This window comes from Calliphora vicina, chromosome 1, assembly GCF_958450345.1.
Source record: "Calliphora vicina chromosome 1, idCalVici1.1, whole genome shotgun sequence".
Lineage (NCBI taxonomy): Eukaryota > Metazoa > Arthropoda > Insecta > Diptera > Calliphoridae > Calliphora > Calliphora vicina.
The window spans coordinates 140,320,090-140,339,066 of record NC_088780.1 but is presented as its reverse complement, the minus strand read 5'-3'; the positions used below and the strand labels follow the sequence as shown (position 1 = coordinate 140,339,066).

General features: G+C 29.0%; 1 protein-coding gene across 1 annotated transcript in view; it reads left to right on the top strand.

Moving 5' to 3' along the window:
- Positions 1-18,977, top strand: part of Gycbeta100B (guanylate cyclase soluble subunit beta-1-like) — a 332,225-nt gene that overhangs the window by 122,264 nt on the left and 190,984 nt on the right. The window contains exons 2-6 of the mRNA XM_065508967.1: positions 7,694-7,794; positions 9,990-10,108; positions 12,646-12,795; positions 13,118-13,358; positions 13,436-13,696. Coding sequence (XP_065365039.1) covers positions 7,704-7,794; positions 9,990-10,108; positions 12,646-12,795; positions 13,118-13,358; positions 13,436-13,696 — 862 coding nt within the window. The 5' untranslated portion in view covers positions 7,694-7,703. The remainder of the gene's footprint in view (positions 1-7,693; positions 7,795-9,989; positions 10,109-12,645; positions 12,796-13,117; positions 13,359-13,435; positions 13,697-18,977) is intronic.

Genomic DNA, 18,977 nt, shown 5'->3' with positions numbered 1-18,977 from the left:
ACAATTTTGTGAAAATGAGCGAATTCACTTAATTGTGAATAAATTCGAAAAGAATCAATAGATTTTTATGATCGATATACGATTTTGTTGGCATTAAATGTGACTTTGCGACAAAGTAATAAACCTGAACAATTTCCGTTTTCGATTTTTCATGATTTTTTTAAAACAAGAAAATGCTATTTTCACGTAAAAAATATATTTATACCCTACACCACCATAGTGGGGAGGGTATAATGCGTTTGCGCAGATGTTTGTAACGCCCAAAAATATTAGTCCAACATCCACATTAAAGTATACCGATCGACTTACCGATCTGAGTCGATTAAACGATGTCCGTCTGGTCGGCTGGCTGGCTGTCCATGTAAACCTTGTGCGCAGAGTACAGGTCGCAATTTTGAAGATATTTCCATGAAATTTGGTACATATCATTTTTTCGGCTCAAGGACCAAGCCTATTGAAATCGGTCCATAATTTCACCTAGCCCCCATATAAATGTCCCCCCGAAATTGGTTTTTATCGGTCAAAAATGTTTAATTTATATATGTATCTCCACAAATTCCGCTCCAAATAAGTTCTATATACACAAAATTCATGTCACCAAATTTTATTACGATCGGTCCATAATTAGTCATAGCTCCCATATAGACCCGCTTCCGAAAATCACTTTAACTTGCATAAATCGCTTAAAAATGTTGGTATACACAAAAAATTAGACATAGTTAACTTTAATATAGACATAAATCGAACGACCTAATTTCATGGTAATCGGTCCATAATTGGTCATAGACCCCATATAAGGCCCACTTCCGAAAATCACTCAAAAATATAAATTATTGAAATTTTGAAAGAAAAATGTTTTTGCTCTTTTACTTAGTGTAGGGTATTATATCGTCGGGCTTGACTGACCATACTTCCTAACTTGTTTTTGCTTGAATTTATTATTATATAACCGTCATGGTTCCAGAGTGTATTTAATATGGTATTCAATTAATCGGTTTTCTGGATTAATCGGTTAAATAATTAATCGGGGTTTAGATTTAATCGATTAATAATCGAAGAGCCAAAATCTGTTACCATTCAACTAAGACGAACACAAACTTCCAATACGAATTCAAAAGTGCCGATCACAAATAAGTCAAGAATTCCAAAAAGAGTAAAATTTTCGAGAGTTCAATAACAAACTCTCTGGTGGGGGAGTATATGTAGCAACTACTACTCTACCATAAAACTACTTGTTTTAAAAAATAAAATATAAAAATAGTTTCATTGAATTTATTAATAACTTTTTGTAGAAAAATATGAAAAAATAAAAAAATATTTTTAGTCTTGAAAAATAAAATATTGAAAAAACATTTTTTTTAAAAATTATTCGATAAACCGAATAATTTATATTTTAATTTTAATACTTAATTTGTATACTTATATAAACAAACAAAACATAATAATTCAACAACACAATAAATAAAAATAAACACATGTGTGTTCTTTTTTTCGATTTTAGGGAGATCTTCTGAAATAATCTTTTAAAAAAAGTAACATAAATGCTTCAGTTTTAAACGATTTTTTTAGTTTTAATTAAACTTGACTTGAAAAAACTATCTCACTGATTGTAGATGTTGGAATAATCGAAAGTAAGGCATGATAAAAAGTATCCAATTTCTCAGTTCTTTTTTAGTTTTTTCTAAGCATATTTTTTTAGATTTCTTATACTTTAATAACACTAGTTTACAAGGTTTTTGCTCATGAATTGAAACATTTGGGGATTTGTGTATTTAGTTCTTCTAACTTCGGAAAAAATATTAAAAAAAATCCTGGACGTCAAACATTTGAAATATTTATTAAAAACGGAACATATGAAAATGTACATTAAATTAGGACAAACAAATTAAAAGTGAAGTGTTTAGTCCCCTTTTTATAATTATTTTCATTTGCCTCCCTCACGATACTTCAACAGTAGTCTCCTAGCATATTCTGATCCCAAAAACCTTGATAATTCCTCTCGAAATACTTCAAATCTTGATGGAAACGCCCTCCATGTTCGTTACTCATGTGTCCGAGGTTTTCCGGGAAAAAATCCACATGAGATTGTAAAAAGTGAACTTTGAGGGATATATTTACACCCATAAGTTCAAAATTATGTAATAAATTCGCAACAATATCTCTGTAATCTTGACTTTTCTTATTCCCAAAAAATTCCTGAACAACTAGTTTAAAAGAATTCCATGCTATATTTCAACACCGGTTAATAGACACTCAAATTTGGAATCAATCAACATTTTTCTTATTTGAGGACCCACAAATATCCCTTTTTTTAGTTTAGCCTCAGAAAGACTCGGGAACATAAATATTGAAATGCTGGTTTTGTCTTATCTAAAGCTTTTACGAAATTGTTTAATGTAAATAAGCATTTTGCAGTGTTTGTGTTATAGGAAAACCTCGATTTGACTGAATAATTTTTCCGCAAATAAAACCAAAATGGTCTGGGTTTATTTTAGACTTTCTAGAAGACATTGTAAAATAGTTTTTACTTTAGAGTTTTGTATTTAATAGCGATTTTTTAATGTTTATCTACAAGAAAAATGTACTTTTAAACAGTATTTATTTTTTCCCGTTAATTTTTTTTTGGAATTTGTCAAAAGAATACAACTCTGAAAGTATCTAGTAGCTTCGCCAGAGTGTTGAGTACCCAAAAACGATGTAAATACTTAATTACTACAATTCGGTACACTACAGTATGCATTAGTAGTACTCAGGGCAGGTGAAAAATAAAAACCCATATATCTCAAAATTTTGACGTATAGGTGGGAAACAAAAAATGGTCAATTAACTATCGTCCCTAGTTCTTCTCAAAAATATAAGTTTCATTCCATGAGCAAACAAAAATGTTTGATTTGTAAACTAGTGTAATTTAACATTCTAAATAAAGACTCATTTCAGTAATGTCTTTAGTTTCGTCTATTACCATGTCGTCCTTCAACTCATTATCACAAAGTTCATCATAGAATATTCTAAAAAAGAATATAATTTCCAAATTCCTTAGTTTCAGTTTTCGTACTATACTTCAAAAAACTATTGCTAGAAGGGAATTTTCATGAGTTAAGACATAAAATTTGAGTGTTTAAAACTATATTTCTATATAAAGTGCAAAAAAAAGGAAATTTCGGTTAATCGTTAATCGACACAAATTAATCGGTTTATTTGTTATTTGAAAATCGTCAATTTTAAATTATTCGAACAGTTAACCGACAAAAATTAATCGGTTAACAGTTTAAATTTATATATTTTGCACATATCTATTAGAAAATGTGATTTTTGAACATTAATGCGGAAGGTTCAAAAATTATTTTTTTTATCGAACTTGTGTATTTCGTTCCTATAACAATAAGTAACCCAAACATATACATATAATTTTGTGGAAAATGTTGCTACAAAAGTTGTTATTTTTCTCATATCTAACGTTGTTATTTTTCTCCTATCTAACTATTGAGATAACAGAGACCAATTATAGACCCTGCCACATTCAAAAATCTATAAATTGCAATATAAGGGCCACCCTACTGTACATGTACATTACATAAATATGTATGTTTAAAATGCATTCGAGCATGTGTGTAAAATAAAAGTTAACATTACAATTACTCTCACACTTAAACAAATCCGTTGTTATACAAACTTGTATAATGGATAATTGTTAAATATGTGTGTGAGTGTCTCGGTCGCATTTGTTTGTGTTTGGGGATATGTACACGTATGACAGTAATAAATAAAAATTAATTGGTTCTTTTTTTTCACTCACTGTTCTCCTATAATTGCATTGCATTGTGTTTAAGAGAATTTATTGTTTTGCGTGTTCGGGTCTTTGTGTATTTAAAAAATTATAAATGGGGTTTTGCTACAGAAATAATGATAAATTACAAAAAGCATTGGCGGTGGCGTAAAAAACAAGCAAAGGAGTTATTGTTGACCAAAACTGACTGTATTATATGCTACACAATTCACAGTAATTGAAACTAAAAGTTTCAACACAACCAAATATAGAGGACCAACAAGCAATAAAATATGTTACGGTCTGTGTATTTTAAATGTTTTATATTTAACCCTTATGTGATTTACCAAAAAAAAAAACTACTTACTTGTACCTAGGTATCTTCAAACAAATCTCATATAAAACTTTTTCACTGAAAAATATTGAAGATTTTTTGGTTATTGTACTGAAAAATATAACTCCGAAAGTTTTTGATATTGAGTACCGGGAAAAATGTACAGTATTGAGTGCTGTGTACCAAAATTCTAAATACTTTCACACCACTATAGTCTAACCAAATTTTGACAACAGCATTTAAAAGATGTTGTAATTTGCAACTGTTTAAGGTACATCTTGTTGATGGCTGAGCACCAGGAAAATAACACGATCTTCTTAAAGTTTAAAAGAATTGCAGTAAATTCTTAAAAAATATTTTTTTATAAATAGACATTTTTTAATTTGTCTCATATCGCGTAATTAAAAATAAAAAAATTGTCGTTCGTTGGTAATTGCATCAGTTGAGAACAGATTTAGACAATTTTTTTTTTTTAAATGTTGGTCATAGTCCAACTTAGGTTTTTTTTACGCCCACTTTTTTCGACTTATCTAAAATTGGAAAACGGCTACACCGATTTGGCTAATTGTTTGTTTAAATGTTCGTAGTTATCCAATTTAAGTTTTTATTGAAGGAAAAATTGACCACGTCACTTTCACGCCCAATTTTTTTCGATTTATCTAAAATAGGAAAACGTCTATTTGGCTAATTTGTTCTTAAATGTTCGTAGTAAAATTCGTAAGAAAAATTTACCATGCTCAGTTTTTTTCGATATATCTAAAAACCGATTTGGACCGATTTGGCTATATTTTTTTAATTTTTGGAATTGTCCACACAAGTTTTTTACGCCCAATAATACGCTCACTAATACGCCCACTTATTAAATGCTGTAAATATGTGACTTGATCGACCGCCATATACAACATTGACCAGATGTTTTGATATGTGCAGGAATGATAAATTTGGCCGAACGCTGCTATACTCCGAAATGACAAAATATTATACTTGGAATCAATAGTCAAAGAAATTTCAAGGCATTCCAGTTCCAGATTTCCGCCATTTATTTTCCAACGACACATTAGGTCCATCCGAGACCTAAACTAGATTTTTTTATAAAAACTAAATAAATATCTAAACTTGCTAATAACTTGGCCAATAAGCGTTTAATCAAGAAAAGGAGCTCGATCTGTGATCACTTATGTTTCTGACAAAAAAAAACTCACAATATCGAAAATCGCTAATAACTTGGCCAATAAGCGTTTAATCAAGAAAAAGAGCTCGATCTGTGATAACTCATATTTCTGAACAAAAATCGATTTTTATATAAAAACTCAAAATATCTAAAATCTCTAATAACTTGGCCAATAAGAGTTTAATAAAGAAAAAATCTCGATCTGTGATCACTCATACTTCTGAACAAAAACCGATTTTTTATATAAAAATTCTAAATATGTACATTGATTTACATGTATTCTGTTGTTGCAAGACTCAGGTGTTCTTTGTCTCTCAGTAGCGCTTCTATGTATATTTTATTCTATGTTCTATGCCATTCAATAATACGTTTTTTTTTTCTTTTTAACAATTTTTACCCTTTTCAAACCGCTTCTCACAAATTCACAAATCGAACACAAGCATTTTTTAACTTGGACAAGACAACGTCTGTCGGGTCAGCTAGTTTAAAATAAAATTTAAAATTGCAAACGTTTTATGTACTGGGTGTATGACTTAAAAATGCAGGATTTTTTAAAATTTTTAGCTTTTGATTTTGAAACATTTTTTGGAAATAAATCTGGAATTTCTGAACGACTGGTACCATCAGGATAAAATTCAATGAGGGCTTAGCCAAGGAGTATTTAAATTTAAGTTATAAAAATGGACCAAAAAAATGCTCCAGGGGCGGCGCTATGTATCATTTCGACATGTATCATTTTTAAACACGTTCCGTTGGAAAGCGTTTGACTAGGTCTTGAAAAACATTCTTGCGTCTGCTATATATCACTTATAATTTCCAAGTTATAGGCATTTGAAAATAGAAAATTAAAAATGTTGCCATACCTTGGTCAGCATTTTTAAAAATATAGTACGTACTTTTGGATAGACTTGAATTTTTTTTGTTAGTTAGATAACGAAATTATCCTAAATATACAAAAGATTTCACAGCAATATCATTTATAGATCAAAAAATAAACGATTTTCAATACAACAATGCAAAAAGCAGTCGATTTTTGCTGTATTTTTGGGCGAAAAGGATTTTTAATTAGATGGGAAACAAAAAAAAATTTGATTCTGCCCCATTGTGCATTGTTAGCTATGACCTTTTTCCCATCTTTATGGAAACATATGGATTCCGAGCTAAAAGAACTGCTTAACTTTTGAGGTAGTCGGTCGGGGCAAGGTCTGGTCTATAAGGCGAGTGAAGCACAACTTTCCAAGGTATTGCAATATGTGGCCTAGCGTTGCCAAGATGAAATATTACGTGTGTCATGTCTGGCGTTTTTCGGCCAATGCTCGCTTCAAGCGAATAAGTTGCATTCGCTCATAATAGAGAGGACCCTTTTGGTCTCACCAAATACAGATATGTATCTTAACGCCATGGATATTTGGCTTTGACGTCGATTCGGTTGGTAATAATTCGGTTGAAAAATTTATTTCTTTTATAACGTTGGATCAATTCAGCCATACAAAATCGTCTTTCAAGGCCTCTTAGCTTCAATTCGTATGACAATCAATTTCCCTGCTTTTGGGTGAAGCCTTCTGCTTGCAAACGTTCTGGAAGTACTGATAGAGTAGCTACCAATGATTTTGCAAGCTTTTGTTGAGTTTGACTACAATCGTCATGCAGTAATGCTTCCAATTCTTAGTCTTCAAACTTTTTTGACTGGCCAGGATGATATTTATCTTCCATGTCAAAATCACCACTCGAAAGTTTTTTTATGTAATAAATATGAAGGAACATTATAAAGAATAGTATGTTTTGAACGATGTTATAACCAAAATTAATATTTACTTAATTTTTCACATGAAATTTTTTATAGTTTTGGAACAAAATAAAATTAAAAATATTTGTTTTCGGTGAAAATATTAACCCCATATTCATAAAAAAAAAGTTAAAATTAAACAATGTTTTAAAGCAAAATTTCCATACAAAATTTGATTTTAAAACGTTGTTTAAATTTAAAAATTGTTTATGAATATGGCCCTAAATATGGAATAAATATTTTAACACACGCTAAAAGTTCTTAGAGAGTTTTATGAATTGGTACCATTTGAAATTCAATTAATAAATTTTAAGATTTTTTTTAACATTTGAGCGTAATAAGAAAAATAATTAACGTGAATAGTTTTAGCTTGCCTAAATATCAGAGTATACAGCAACAAAATAGCGTTCAAGTCAAATTCTCCAAAATGTTTGATTTTACTCAGACCAAAGTGAAGTGTGTAAAAATAAATCCAAATATTTAATAAATAACCTCTAACAACTGTAGAGTGCATGTATATTCAACCAGTTAGTATTTAAAATGCATTTATTTGTAATATTGCTTATAAACACAAGTACATGCTATTGAAATCGTATTTTTATTTATTATTCTTTGCATTTTGTTTTTTACTTGCAGAAAAAAAGCCATGGTCACAATGGAAGGACAATTTTTAGTGCGACAAATTTATGATGATGAAATCACATACAACTTAATTGGTGCAGCAGTGGAAATATTAAGTGAGTATACGATTTAACCATAAATATTTATTGTTTCAATTAAATAATTATACATAATATTTCAATTAAGTGTGAGTGAAAATGTTAACAATTAAATACAGTAATTCATTTGGACGTAATCCCATTCGGTATTTTAAATATTCATATATTCTGTGGTTGTCTATACGGGTTAAATGATAGTGAACTTGGAAATATACTCAGACCTGTTAAATAAGGAATGAAAATCCGCTACTTTTGTGAAAATAAGTTTCTTAATCATTAACGAATTTTCAGCAAATCATGATAAGTTATGTTTCTATAGTATAGAAACATAACTTATCATGATTTGCTATATAATATATAGCATATATAATATAAAATATAATATGCTATAGAATCTATACACAACCCTATAAGCAATTTATGTTGCTATTCTCATTAACAGAGAAAATTTAAAAAGTGTTGTTAGAAGAAATCATGATCACGCACGATTAAAAACTATATATTCAAAAATACCAAACTGCTTACCCAAATTTTGCATCTTCGCAAAATTCGGGAATTTTTAACATTGGTTTCAAATGCTTTAAATTTTATCGAAATTTCATCAAACTACATATGTATAATATAAAGCTCATTTAAGTATTTCGCGCTCCTCTTAACACATCCAAATATGTTATACTACACGCAGAGAAAAAACATGGTTGTGGTAACCATAAACTAAGAGCAACATATTATGATCAGATTTTTGCTTGTAGTCCAAAACATATTATGATCATCATTAGTATCATAAAATATCATAATATGTTCTGAAATAATCAAATTATGATAAAAATCAATCGTAATATGTTTTGAAATAATCATGTTATGACATAAATCAATCATAATATGACCCAATTAAATCATATTATGATACAATTAAATCATATTATGATCCAAAATAATCATATTATTATTAAAATTTATTTTTGGAAATACAAAATTTTAATACACAGAAAAAAAAATTCATAATTGGAATGAATTTTGTAATAAATATTATTAATCGAATTTGACTTTTTTTTCCCAAACTTATTTCATTCAAAATAAGAACATGTTCATAAATATTATAAAATTTTACATGACGGAAATTTTTGCTTTTTTTACTTAATTTTTTAATAAATTGCATTATAATTGTATTATATAATGAATTAGTGAAAATTATCATTAAATATAATAAAACATTCATAAATATAAAAGCATTTCATCCTCTTAAATCAATTTAATCATTTTCGCGCTTTTTATATCATTTTGTAGCTGAAAATCATAAAAAAACTAAAAATTTTCCATGAAAAATTTCAAACATTTTTGAACAACATAAAAATAAAAATGAAATTGAAATTATATTTTTCAAGCCTTCTAGATTTTATTTCAAAACATAAAATATTAAAAAAACCATACTATTTAAGAAATTATTTATAAATGTTATGAATTGAAATCAATGAATTCGAATCATAATATTTATGTTGAAACTTTTTTCTGTGTAGGTTTTAGTTTTAAAGTACTAAATTCACAATTAAAATATTATTGATTAAATCAAATTTATTGTTATTCGCTCTAGGAAAGTTAAAGATAATATACAAATAAAACTATAGAGCGAATGGGAATTACAGACACTCAAAATTTACTTGTAAAAATAACATAGCTGAGACAAACACCAACACTCACAAATGGTGGGAAAACAGACTATTAAAAGTAAACATATTTTGTTTGCATGTTAAACATATTATGACTACATTTATTGTTATTTAGTTGTTGTAAACATATTCTGTTAATATATTAAACATATTATGACTACGCGTATATAAACTTAACATTTAATGGTTGTACATAAAAATAATATGTTTACCTAATTATCATTATTAAGTTGTTCGAAAACCATATTCATATTTATAATTGCGATGAAAATATAAACGTTTACAGTAACTATAATATTGTTGAAATTAAATTAAAACAATAATTATATGCTTACGACAACAATATATTATTACAGAGAACATAGTATAGTTGTCGTAACCATGTCCAACCATGTTTTTTCTCTGCGTGTACTTACCAACAGCTATTAGACTACATATGTTTGCTGATTTAATAATATCTCAAGGAAATCTTTATTTTACTTTTTTGTGTAATACTATTTAAAAAATGTATATTATAAATTCTAATAAATTACTTGTTATTTACAGACATACCAGCTGACGATATTTTGGAATTGTTTGGCAAAACTTTTTTTGAATTCTGCCAAGATTCTGGATACGATAAAATACTGCAAGTATTGGGAGCCACACCAAGAGATTTTTTACAGGTGGGTTGAAATTTAAAAATATTCATTATTCTTTCAGGTCGAAAGTGGAAATGATCGTATGTGACAATTCGTAAAGTTTTGGTTTTGCTTCTTCGGCTTTCGTTCAGGCACAACTTATAAGTTTTTTAAAAACTCAAAAAGCTTATGGGAGAATCCATATCAAAACGGACAGAAAAGAGCTATTTTCGGATTTGGCATCTTCGATTTTAATGAATTTTACCACACATATTACGGTTCCAAAGGGTTCCTCAAACCAATGACTTTTTCATTGGAAACCCTTTCTATTTCAAAAATATCGCGATTTGAAAATTGAAAAATTTTGCTAAAATTTTCTAAAAATATAGAGACATAATTGACCATAACATTGATACTACTAAAATTCCAACATAATTTTTGATTTCATTTTATAGCAAAGATATTGTCCTTCAAATGGTGTGAATAAATTTATTAAAGGTCAATATTCGGAGTATATATTTCAATGTCAAAAATATCAAAGATCGCGGTGTTAAAAATTCAAAAAGTTCATGGTATGAGGACACCCAAACTCTCTACTATATTCGTGCAAAATAATTTCGATGGAGACTCGATTAGTTCAGGAGTAATAAAGAAAAATGTTATAAAAATTACGTTTTTTTATATAAATTCATATACACATAATATTATGTAGAAATTATAATATAACAACTAGTTGAAAAGCCGTTAAAAATAAAATGGCACTTACCAAATATATGTTTTCACAGACCAAAGTATTTGAAAATTATCTCAAAAATCAAATGAAAATACAAAGTCTTTTTCTCACATTTTGAGCTACATTACCCAAAATTTTTAAGATAAACCACAAAAAATAGGGCATTCAATGGAAATATAAAAACCGTGATATTTCGAAAATGAGAGCTGACGGAAAAAAAAAACAACTTGTACAAAACGTAGTTCAAATCTCGAGCACCAAAATGTCTGCTCCGCTGTGTAATCAGCAATTGAATTTCAAAAATTTATAATTATATTTCAGAAGATATATTTTTATATTTTAGAAATTTCCATTTGTATTTCAGTAATTTCTGATAGAAATACCAATGGAAACTACTAAATAATATAAAAAACGCTGTTCAAATTAAAATCAGAAATAGAGAATTATTAAATATTTTTGGTAATAATAAATTACACGGAATCTGAAGAACCTAAAAGGAAATCGAGCGGAATTGTAAATACGGAATTGAAATCATTCCGAACAAAATGTGTGACAGGCCTGATAATTACAAAATTTTTTAAATACAGTTACAACTGCTGAAATACAACATCAAATGTTTGCTGGCTTCTATATAATGATAATAATATTATGCAGCCTTTATAAGAAATTACACTAACAAGTGTTGATGTAATTTACAAAATGAACATCGGAAACAAAAATTCATATCCCTTGTGCATTGTATTCCTTGTCAAGTAATTATCAATAAATATTATTTGTTTGTCTGTCCAAATGGTGTCGATTCCAATGGTGAAATAAACAAAAATGAAAAATAAACAGTTTCAGGGGATTTAAATTTCCTGCAAAATAACAACAATATACATAGTATAATGTTCTAAATGTAAAAAATCTTAAGCTAAATTTTTTGTAATATTTTTTCAATTCCGTTTTATGATGAACAAAACTGAATAGAATAGAGAGTGTTGTATTCACATTCGATTTATTTTCAATTTGATTCATTTATTTATTTATTTGCTGCTGTAGTTTTTGTTGTTTATTTATTTGATATATTTATGTATGTGTATGAGTTTAATTTTTTTGTTATTCTTCCTCTCTCTTTTCATAATACAACAACAACAACAAAAATATACAATGGCTTCTGGTAAAATGTCTGTGTATGTGTTTGGATGGTTTCTGGGATACTTGTGCTGCTTCCTGTATTATACACCGAAACCCTTGTCGATGCTGATGATGATGATGATGCTGTCATAATGCAATGAACAACTATAACACAAAATATATTGACAAACATATTTGTTGTTCCAACTGGTACTACTACTAACTGCATTATACTTCTTGCTACCTCTTCACTTTATCCACTTTAACAATAATAAATTCATACAATTGATGATGGTTTCGTTTCGTATTTTGTTTTGCAACAAACGTTATTTGTTCTTGTTGCCGTGGCTCGTTTATCATTTAATAATAAAACAAAATTGTAAAATTGAATATTTTTCTTACTTTTTTTGTAACCATTCCATCAAAATGGATGAATGACAATGCTGGTGGTTTAAATGGAACAAATGGTGCTGGTGGTTGCACATATTCATACTTTATGGTCTATTGTTCGTTGAAATTGTAACTATTTTTCCTTTGTATGTAATGCTGATGTGGATAATTATGTGGATGATGATGACCTTCAATAATTTAATACAATAAAATGCTTACAAATAAAATATAAAATTCTGCTCGACTATTTGTTTGTTGGCCTGTCGGACTGCATGCCTTTGGCTTTCATTGGCTTTCTTTGCTTACTTCTATTGTTGTGGCATAAATATTGAAAATACATTAGAATTTGGATGCCCTACATGACCATTTGGGCACATTGTATCCTGGCATGAGAGCGCCCTCATTTCGTTGCACAGAAAAGGATGGTTCATTGCTGTTGCACTACTATTCAGAACGTCCTGGATTGGAGCATATTGTAATTGGTATTGTTAAGGTAAGTAAGTGTAATGTTAATAGGATTATTTTAAATGTTTGGCAAAATATAAGTGAAACTATTTTAAAGATTTTCGAGAAAATTTCTCGATATATTAATGTATGAGGCTCCTCTGGGAGTAATGCTTTGTAGAAATCAGTTAAAATATAAAATTTTATTATACTTTACCATGATACAATAATATTAAATTAATATCATTTTATCATGTAGTTTATCAAACTTTTCAAACCAATCCTCGTGCATTATTTCATTAATAAACAAAGCAAAATCATTTTTTTTTTATTTGTTGTTCAAATTTTTAAAATTTTCATTTGTTGTTCAGGCGGTTGCCTCCAAGTTGCACGGCGTTGATGTGGAAATTGAAATTGTGAAACGTAAAGGAGATCCCATGGAAGAGGATGAAAAGGATGAAGTTTTTCTACATCAAATAAGTCAGATACAACAACAATCGAATGCTTCCGTTACATGTTCAAATGAAGAAAATAATAATCTCAACGCAAACATTAATCTGAATAACAACAACGATGAATCTGCGGATAATTATACAAATAATAGAAGACCAGGTAAGTTATTTGAAAAACTTAGAATTTGGCGTAATATTACATCTTTTTCGAAAATTTATATTTTTTTTCTCTTCCAGAACCATGTCCATTTACACGAAAAAAATCACATTCCGCATCTTCAATGGCTGCCACAACAGCGGATAGTTTCGATAGCGAGGATAAAGAGCAGAAGTGTTTGCGTTTGTTGAAAAACAAAAGTGATGATATTGAACGTTACGACCATGTCCAATTTCTGATACGTGAAATATCATCGAATAATAAAGCCGACAATGAGGCATTGGGAACAAAAGAAGAGGCAGGCAAGGAGCCACCAGATGAAATTGAAAATTTATGTGGAGGTAAGTCATGAATGGAAACAAGTAAAAGTGTTACATTATATATATATGTATATACCCACCATCGGGATTGTTGTGCATTTTGCATAAAACATTTATATGGTTCACCAGATTTGGTTAGTTTTTTTATTTTCTATTACTAGAAAATATTAGCAGAAAATTTAATTTTTAAAGAGTCATTCATTTAAAAAAAGATTTTCACATATTTTGATCCAAATCTTTTCAAAGATTCAACCTATTTTTGAATATATGTACATATAAGTAAGCTGTTAGAAATTAGCTATTTGTGGCAAATTTCGGTTTTCTAGGTTTGTTTATAGGCCTTATCGCTATAAAGTTATTCTCGGAAGAGGATTTTTTGTAGGATCGTCACAAATTTTCCTGCGATATCGATATTTATAAAACATATACTTATGTTGATTAATGCGTTTTTTGAATGTGGTCCTTATATGGGAGCTATGACCAATTATGAATCACAATATTTCGTATGGAAATTTTTATATATACAGATAGGCCTCCATTTACGCGGTTTGTTGGGCCCAAAAAATAGCGTGTAAATCAAATTCGCGTAAAACGAGGTTCTAATTTAGAAAGAAATGCTTTTTTGGGGCCAATAATTTTTTTGTTTCGCGTAAAACAATACATCAGTCACATAACAAAAAATAAATTGGGACCTATAAATCGCGTTAAATAGAAAACACATATTTACATACATACATATCGTCACCTTAAATGAAAGCGGTCGTATCTACACAAAAATTCAAAATCGAGTTTTTGATTGATTGAACAATTGCCAAGAATACTCTATTATTATTGATTTTATAACGTATCTTGAAAATACTATAAAAATGTAGTTATGTCCGTTTGCATTTAAGGCGATGATAAACTTAAGTAAACTTATTTTATTTGTACTTTTAAAAACTTATTTAAAACAAAACTATTAATTTACTTTTTCAACTAAAAAAATTATTTCTTATCGAAAATTAAGGAAAAATTTCAATTAAAAAACCAAAATATTCCAATACACAAAAGAGATCAAAATATAACAAAAAATTCATAAAAATTAAAGAAGTTTTCGAAAAAGAAATCGGGTTTTCGCTTTTGTTTTTTCGTTTCTTGTTGTTTGTTGCCGCGTTATATAAAAATCGTTTAACAAAAATCGCGTATTTGAAAAAATGGTTGCTAATTTGAGTTCGCGTAATATCGAATTCGCGTAAATAAAGTACCGCGTAAATGAAGGCTTACCTGTATTGGGATTATAAGTAAGAGTCGAACCCGATAGCTATGTTTAAGTGATTTTAGTAAGTGGACGTATATGGGGCAATTACCTATTAGGTGCCGATCGTCTTAAATTTTCATATCCTCTATCCTATATTCAAAATCCTCTATCTTTGATTTTAACGAAAATAACTTTTTGATGGTAAAATGTTCAGTAAAATAGCCCTCATCTATGATGTGAATTTCATAACAAACATATTTTTTCGCTTTTTTATTCAAGGACCGTAACGGTTATAAGTACTACCAATAAAGTTATTTTATAATAGTTATTTTGTGACTTTAAAAATAAAAATCCATCTAAAACGTAAAAATTAAAGTTCGCATGATACTCTTAAAAAAAGAGTTTTAAGTAGCCGTCATCAAAATAAACTCATTTGAGGAGTTTTATTTTTCGCGTCAGAAAATAAAACTCATTTTATGTAAATTGACACCTAATGCTTGCCGCTGATCAGATCATTAAAATTTGTAAAGCACCTTGCAATTGCATAAAAAATAAAATCAAGTGTGATTTTAATTTGTTATTGTTTGATTCCTATTATCAAATTGTTGTTGTTTTCTTATTCTTAAACAAATAAATTACTACAAACATTATATCAGATAGACTCAATAAAGAAAGATACTGAAAAAAATTAGAAAAAACAAGTAAGAGAGCTATATTCGGCTGTGCCGAATCTTATATAGCCTTCACCAAATTATAATTTAAAATAAAGAAATGGTTTTTTAATTTTTTTTAAAAAAGTTTTTTCAAATTTTTTTTTTTTAAATTTTTGAGAAAAAAATTTTTGGATGAGAAAAAAATTCGGGTTAAAAAATATTTTTCCCGATTTTGACCTATTGTATATCCAATCACTATAGCCAAGTATTCTTCTGAATTAATTCCAAAATGTTATTCGCGACATATTTTTGTATTGCATTAGAAGCAAATTTTATTTTTATAACCTAAAACCATAGTGGGGAGGGTATTATGCGTTTGTCGTCCGTCCATCCGTGTGTTAGCTGGCTGTCCATGTAAACCTTGTGCGCAGAGTACAGGTCGCAATTTTGAAGACATTTCGATCAAATTTGGTACATATTATTTTTTCGGCCCAAGGACCAAGTCTATGAAACTGACTGAAATCAGTTCATTATTTCACCTAGCCACCATACTAATGTCCTTCCGAAATTGAACTCAATCGGTCATAAATGTTTAATTTATAAATGTATCTCCACTAGTTGCTCTCCCAATAAGTTTTACATATACAAAATTCATGTCACAACCATATTTCTCACCAAATATCGATTTTTATATGAAAAATCTAAAATAACTCATAGATCCTTAATAAGAGGTCCTAGACGAAAAAGGGCAATAATCTGTAATCACTCTTATTATCCAAATATCAATTTTTATATGAAAAATCTAAAATCACTCATAGATCCTTAATAAGAGGTCCTAGACGAAAAAGGGCAATAATCTGTGATCACTCTTATTTACGACCAAATATAAATTTTTATATGAAAAATCTAAAATCACTCATAGATCCTTAATAAGAGGTCCTAGACGAAAAAGGGCAATAATCTGTGATCACTCTTATTTACGACCAAATATCAATTTTTATATGAAAAATCTAAAATCACTCATAGATCCTTAATAAGAGGTCCTAGACGAAAAAGGGCAATAATCTGTGATCACTTTCATTTACGACCAAATATCAATTTTTAAAAGGGCAATAATCTGTGATGACTCTTATAAAAAGGGCACTACGTAATTTCATCTTGATCGGTCCATAATTGGTCATAGCCCCCATATAAGGCCCACTTCCGAAAATCACTCAAAAATATAAATTATTGAAATTTTAAATATAAAATGTTTTTGCTCTTTTACTTAGTGTAGGGTATTATATGGTCGGGCTTGACCGACCACACTTTCTTACTTGTTTTTCCTGGTTTTAATAAATAGATTTGCATTAATTTCAGGTGTATGAAAAAAGTATATTAATAAAAACTATTTCATGACAATTTCTTTCTTAACTTTGAGAAGACATAGCGGTTTATTGAAATCCGAGTGAAAAAATCAGATTACGGTTTCATATAGAGAAAAATGTCAGCTTTCCGCCGATATAATTTTTTCCTCGAATTATCGCCAAACGTCTCCATATGTCTGCCCCAATGTACATCGTTGCAATTTATCTATCTGAAATATCTATCATTAGATATCCATATTGTCTATACTAATGACTTGGTAATCCAGATATAGATCAAAAATAGGCCAAAAATCGAGGTTTTCCCGGTTTTTTCTTTATATCTCAGCCACTTGTGGTCGATTTTGTCGATTTACGGAAAGCTAATTTCAACATACAGATGGACATGGCTATATCGACTTCGCTATCTATAACGATCCAGAATATATACACTTTGTGGGGTCGCAAATGAAAAATGTAGAAATTACAAATAGAATGACAAACTTATATACACCCTTGCCACACTCACTCATGGTGAAGGCTATAAAAATGGAAAAGAATTTTATTTTCTGACGGGAAAAATAAAACTCCTCAAATGACTTTTGTTATATGACGGAAAAAATAAAGCTCCTCAAATGAGCTTTTTTAAAACTCTTTTTTTAAGAGTTTCATGCGAAATTTACGTTGAATAATAACTGCTAACTGTAGAGTTGAGATCACTAATCTATTGATATATTACAGTATCTGTCTCCGATGATTCTAACATAGAGATTTTATGATAAAATTTTCTAGATAACCGTTATTTACGGTCCCTGGTTTTATTTCAATTTTATTATACCCTTCACCATGAGTGGCAAGGGTATATATAAGTTTGTCATTCCGTTTGTAATTTCTACATTTTTCATTTGCGACCCCACAAAGTATATATATATCTGAATCGTTATAGATAGCGGAGTCGATATAGCCATGTCCGTCTGTGTGTTGAAATCAACCCCCAAATAACTTACATACACGAATGATACATCAATATCTCAGAAATTCAGAGAAAATCGGTCCACAATTGGCAGATATAAGGAAAAAACCAGGACAACCTCGATTTTTGACCCATATCTGGATTACTAAATCATTAATATAGAAAATATGGATAGCTAATGATAGATATTTCAACGACGTATATAAGACAATAGTAAGTTGGACCTACAAAGGGTCAAAATCGGAAAAAATATTTTTTAACCCGAATTTTTTTTTTTCACCAAAATTTTTTTTCACTAAAAACTAAAAAAAAAATTTTTTAAAATTAAAAAAAAAATTATTAAATTTAAAAAAAAAAAATTAAAATTTTAAAAAACAATTTCGAAAAAACAACTGTAAAAAAAATTAAATTTTTTTTTACCTAAAAATATTTAAAATTTTTATTTTAAAGTATATTTTGGTGAAGGGTATATAAAATTCGGCACAGCCGAATATAGCTCTCTTACTTGTTTTTACTATAATTTACACCAATCAAATTCCAAAAAAAAAGTAGTTGCTTTAAAAAAATTCTGTAGAATAAGGAGTGAGATCGAAAAATTCTTAACACACGTTTTTCATTACATTTTTTAACCCAAGTATTATTTGAATTTTTTTTTGATCAAGTTACCTTTGAAAAACATGTCAGTTATTATGTGTAATGTCAATTATATTAATTTTTTTGTTAATCTGATTAAAATGAGTGACCAGAAAAAAGTGCGTACTGAAATTATTAAATATTTTCAACAAAACCCAACTTGGTCTTACAAAAAGTTGGCCAAGCATACAAAGGTCTGCCGTCAAACTGTTTCCAATGTTATTAAACAGTACCGGGAGAACTTGTCAGTTGATAGAAAACCTGGTTCAGGTAGAAGGAATGGTCCACATGATGTTTCTAAAGCCAAAAAAATAGAACGCATTTTCAAAAGAGCTCCCAACACATCCGGTAGGAAAGCAGCCCGGTTAGCTCAGTGCTCGGACTATTTGGTACGAAAAGTTAAAGCTAATGCAGGTTTAAAAACATACAAGGCTCAAAAAGTTCCTGACAGGAACGCTACTAA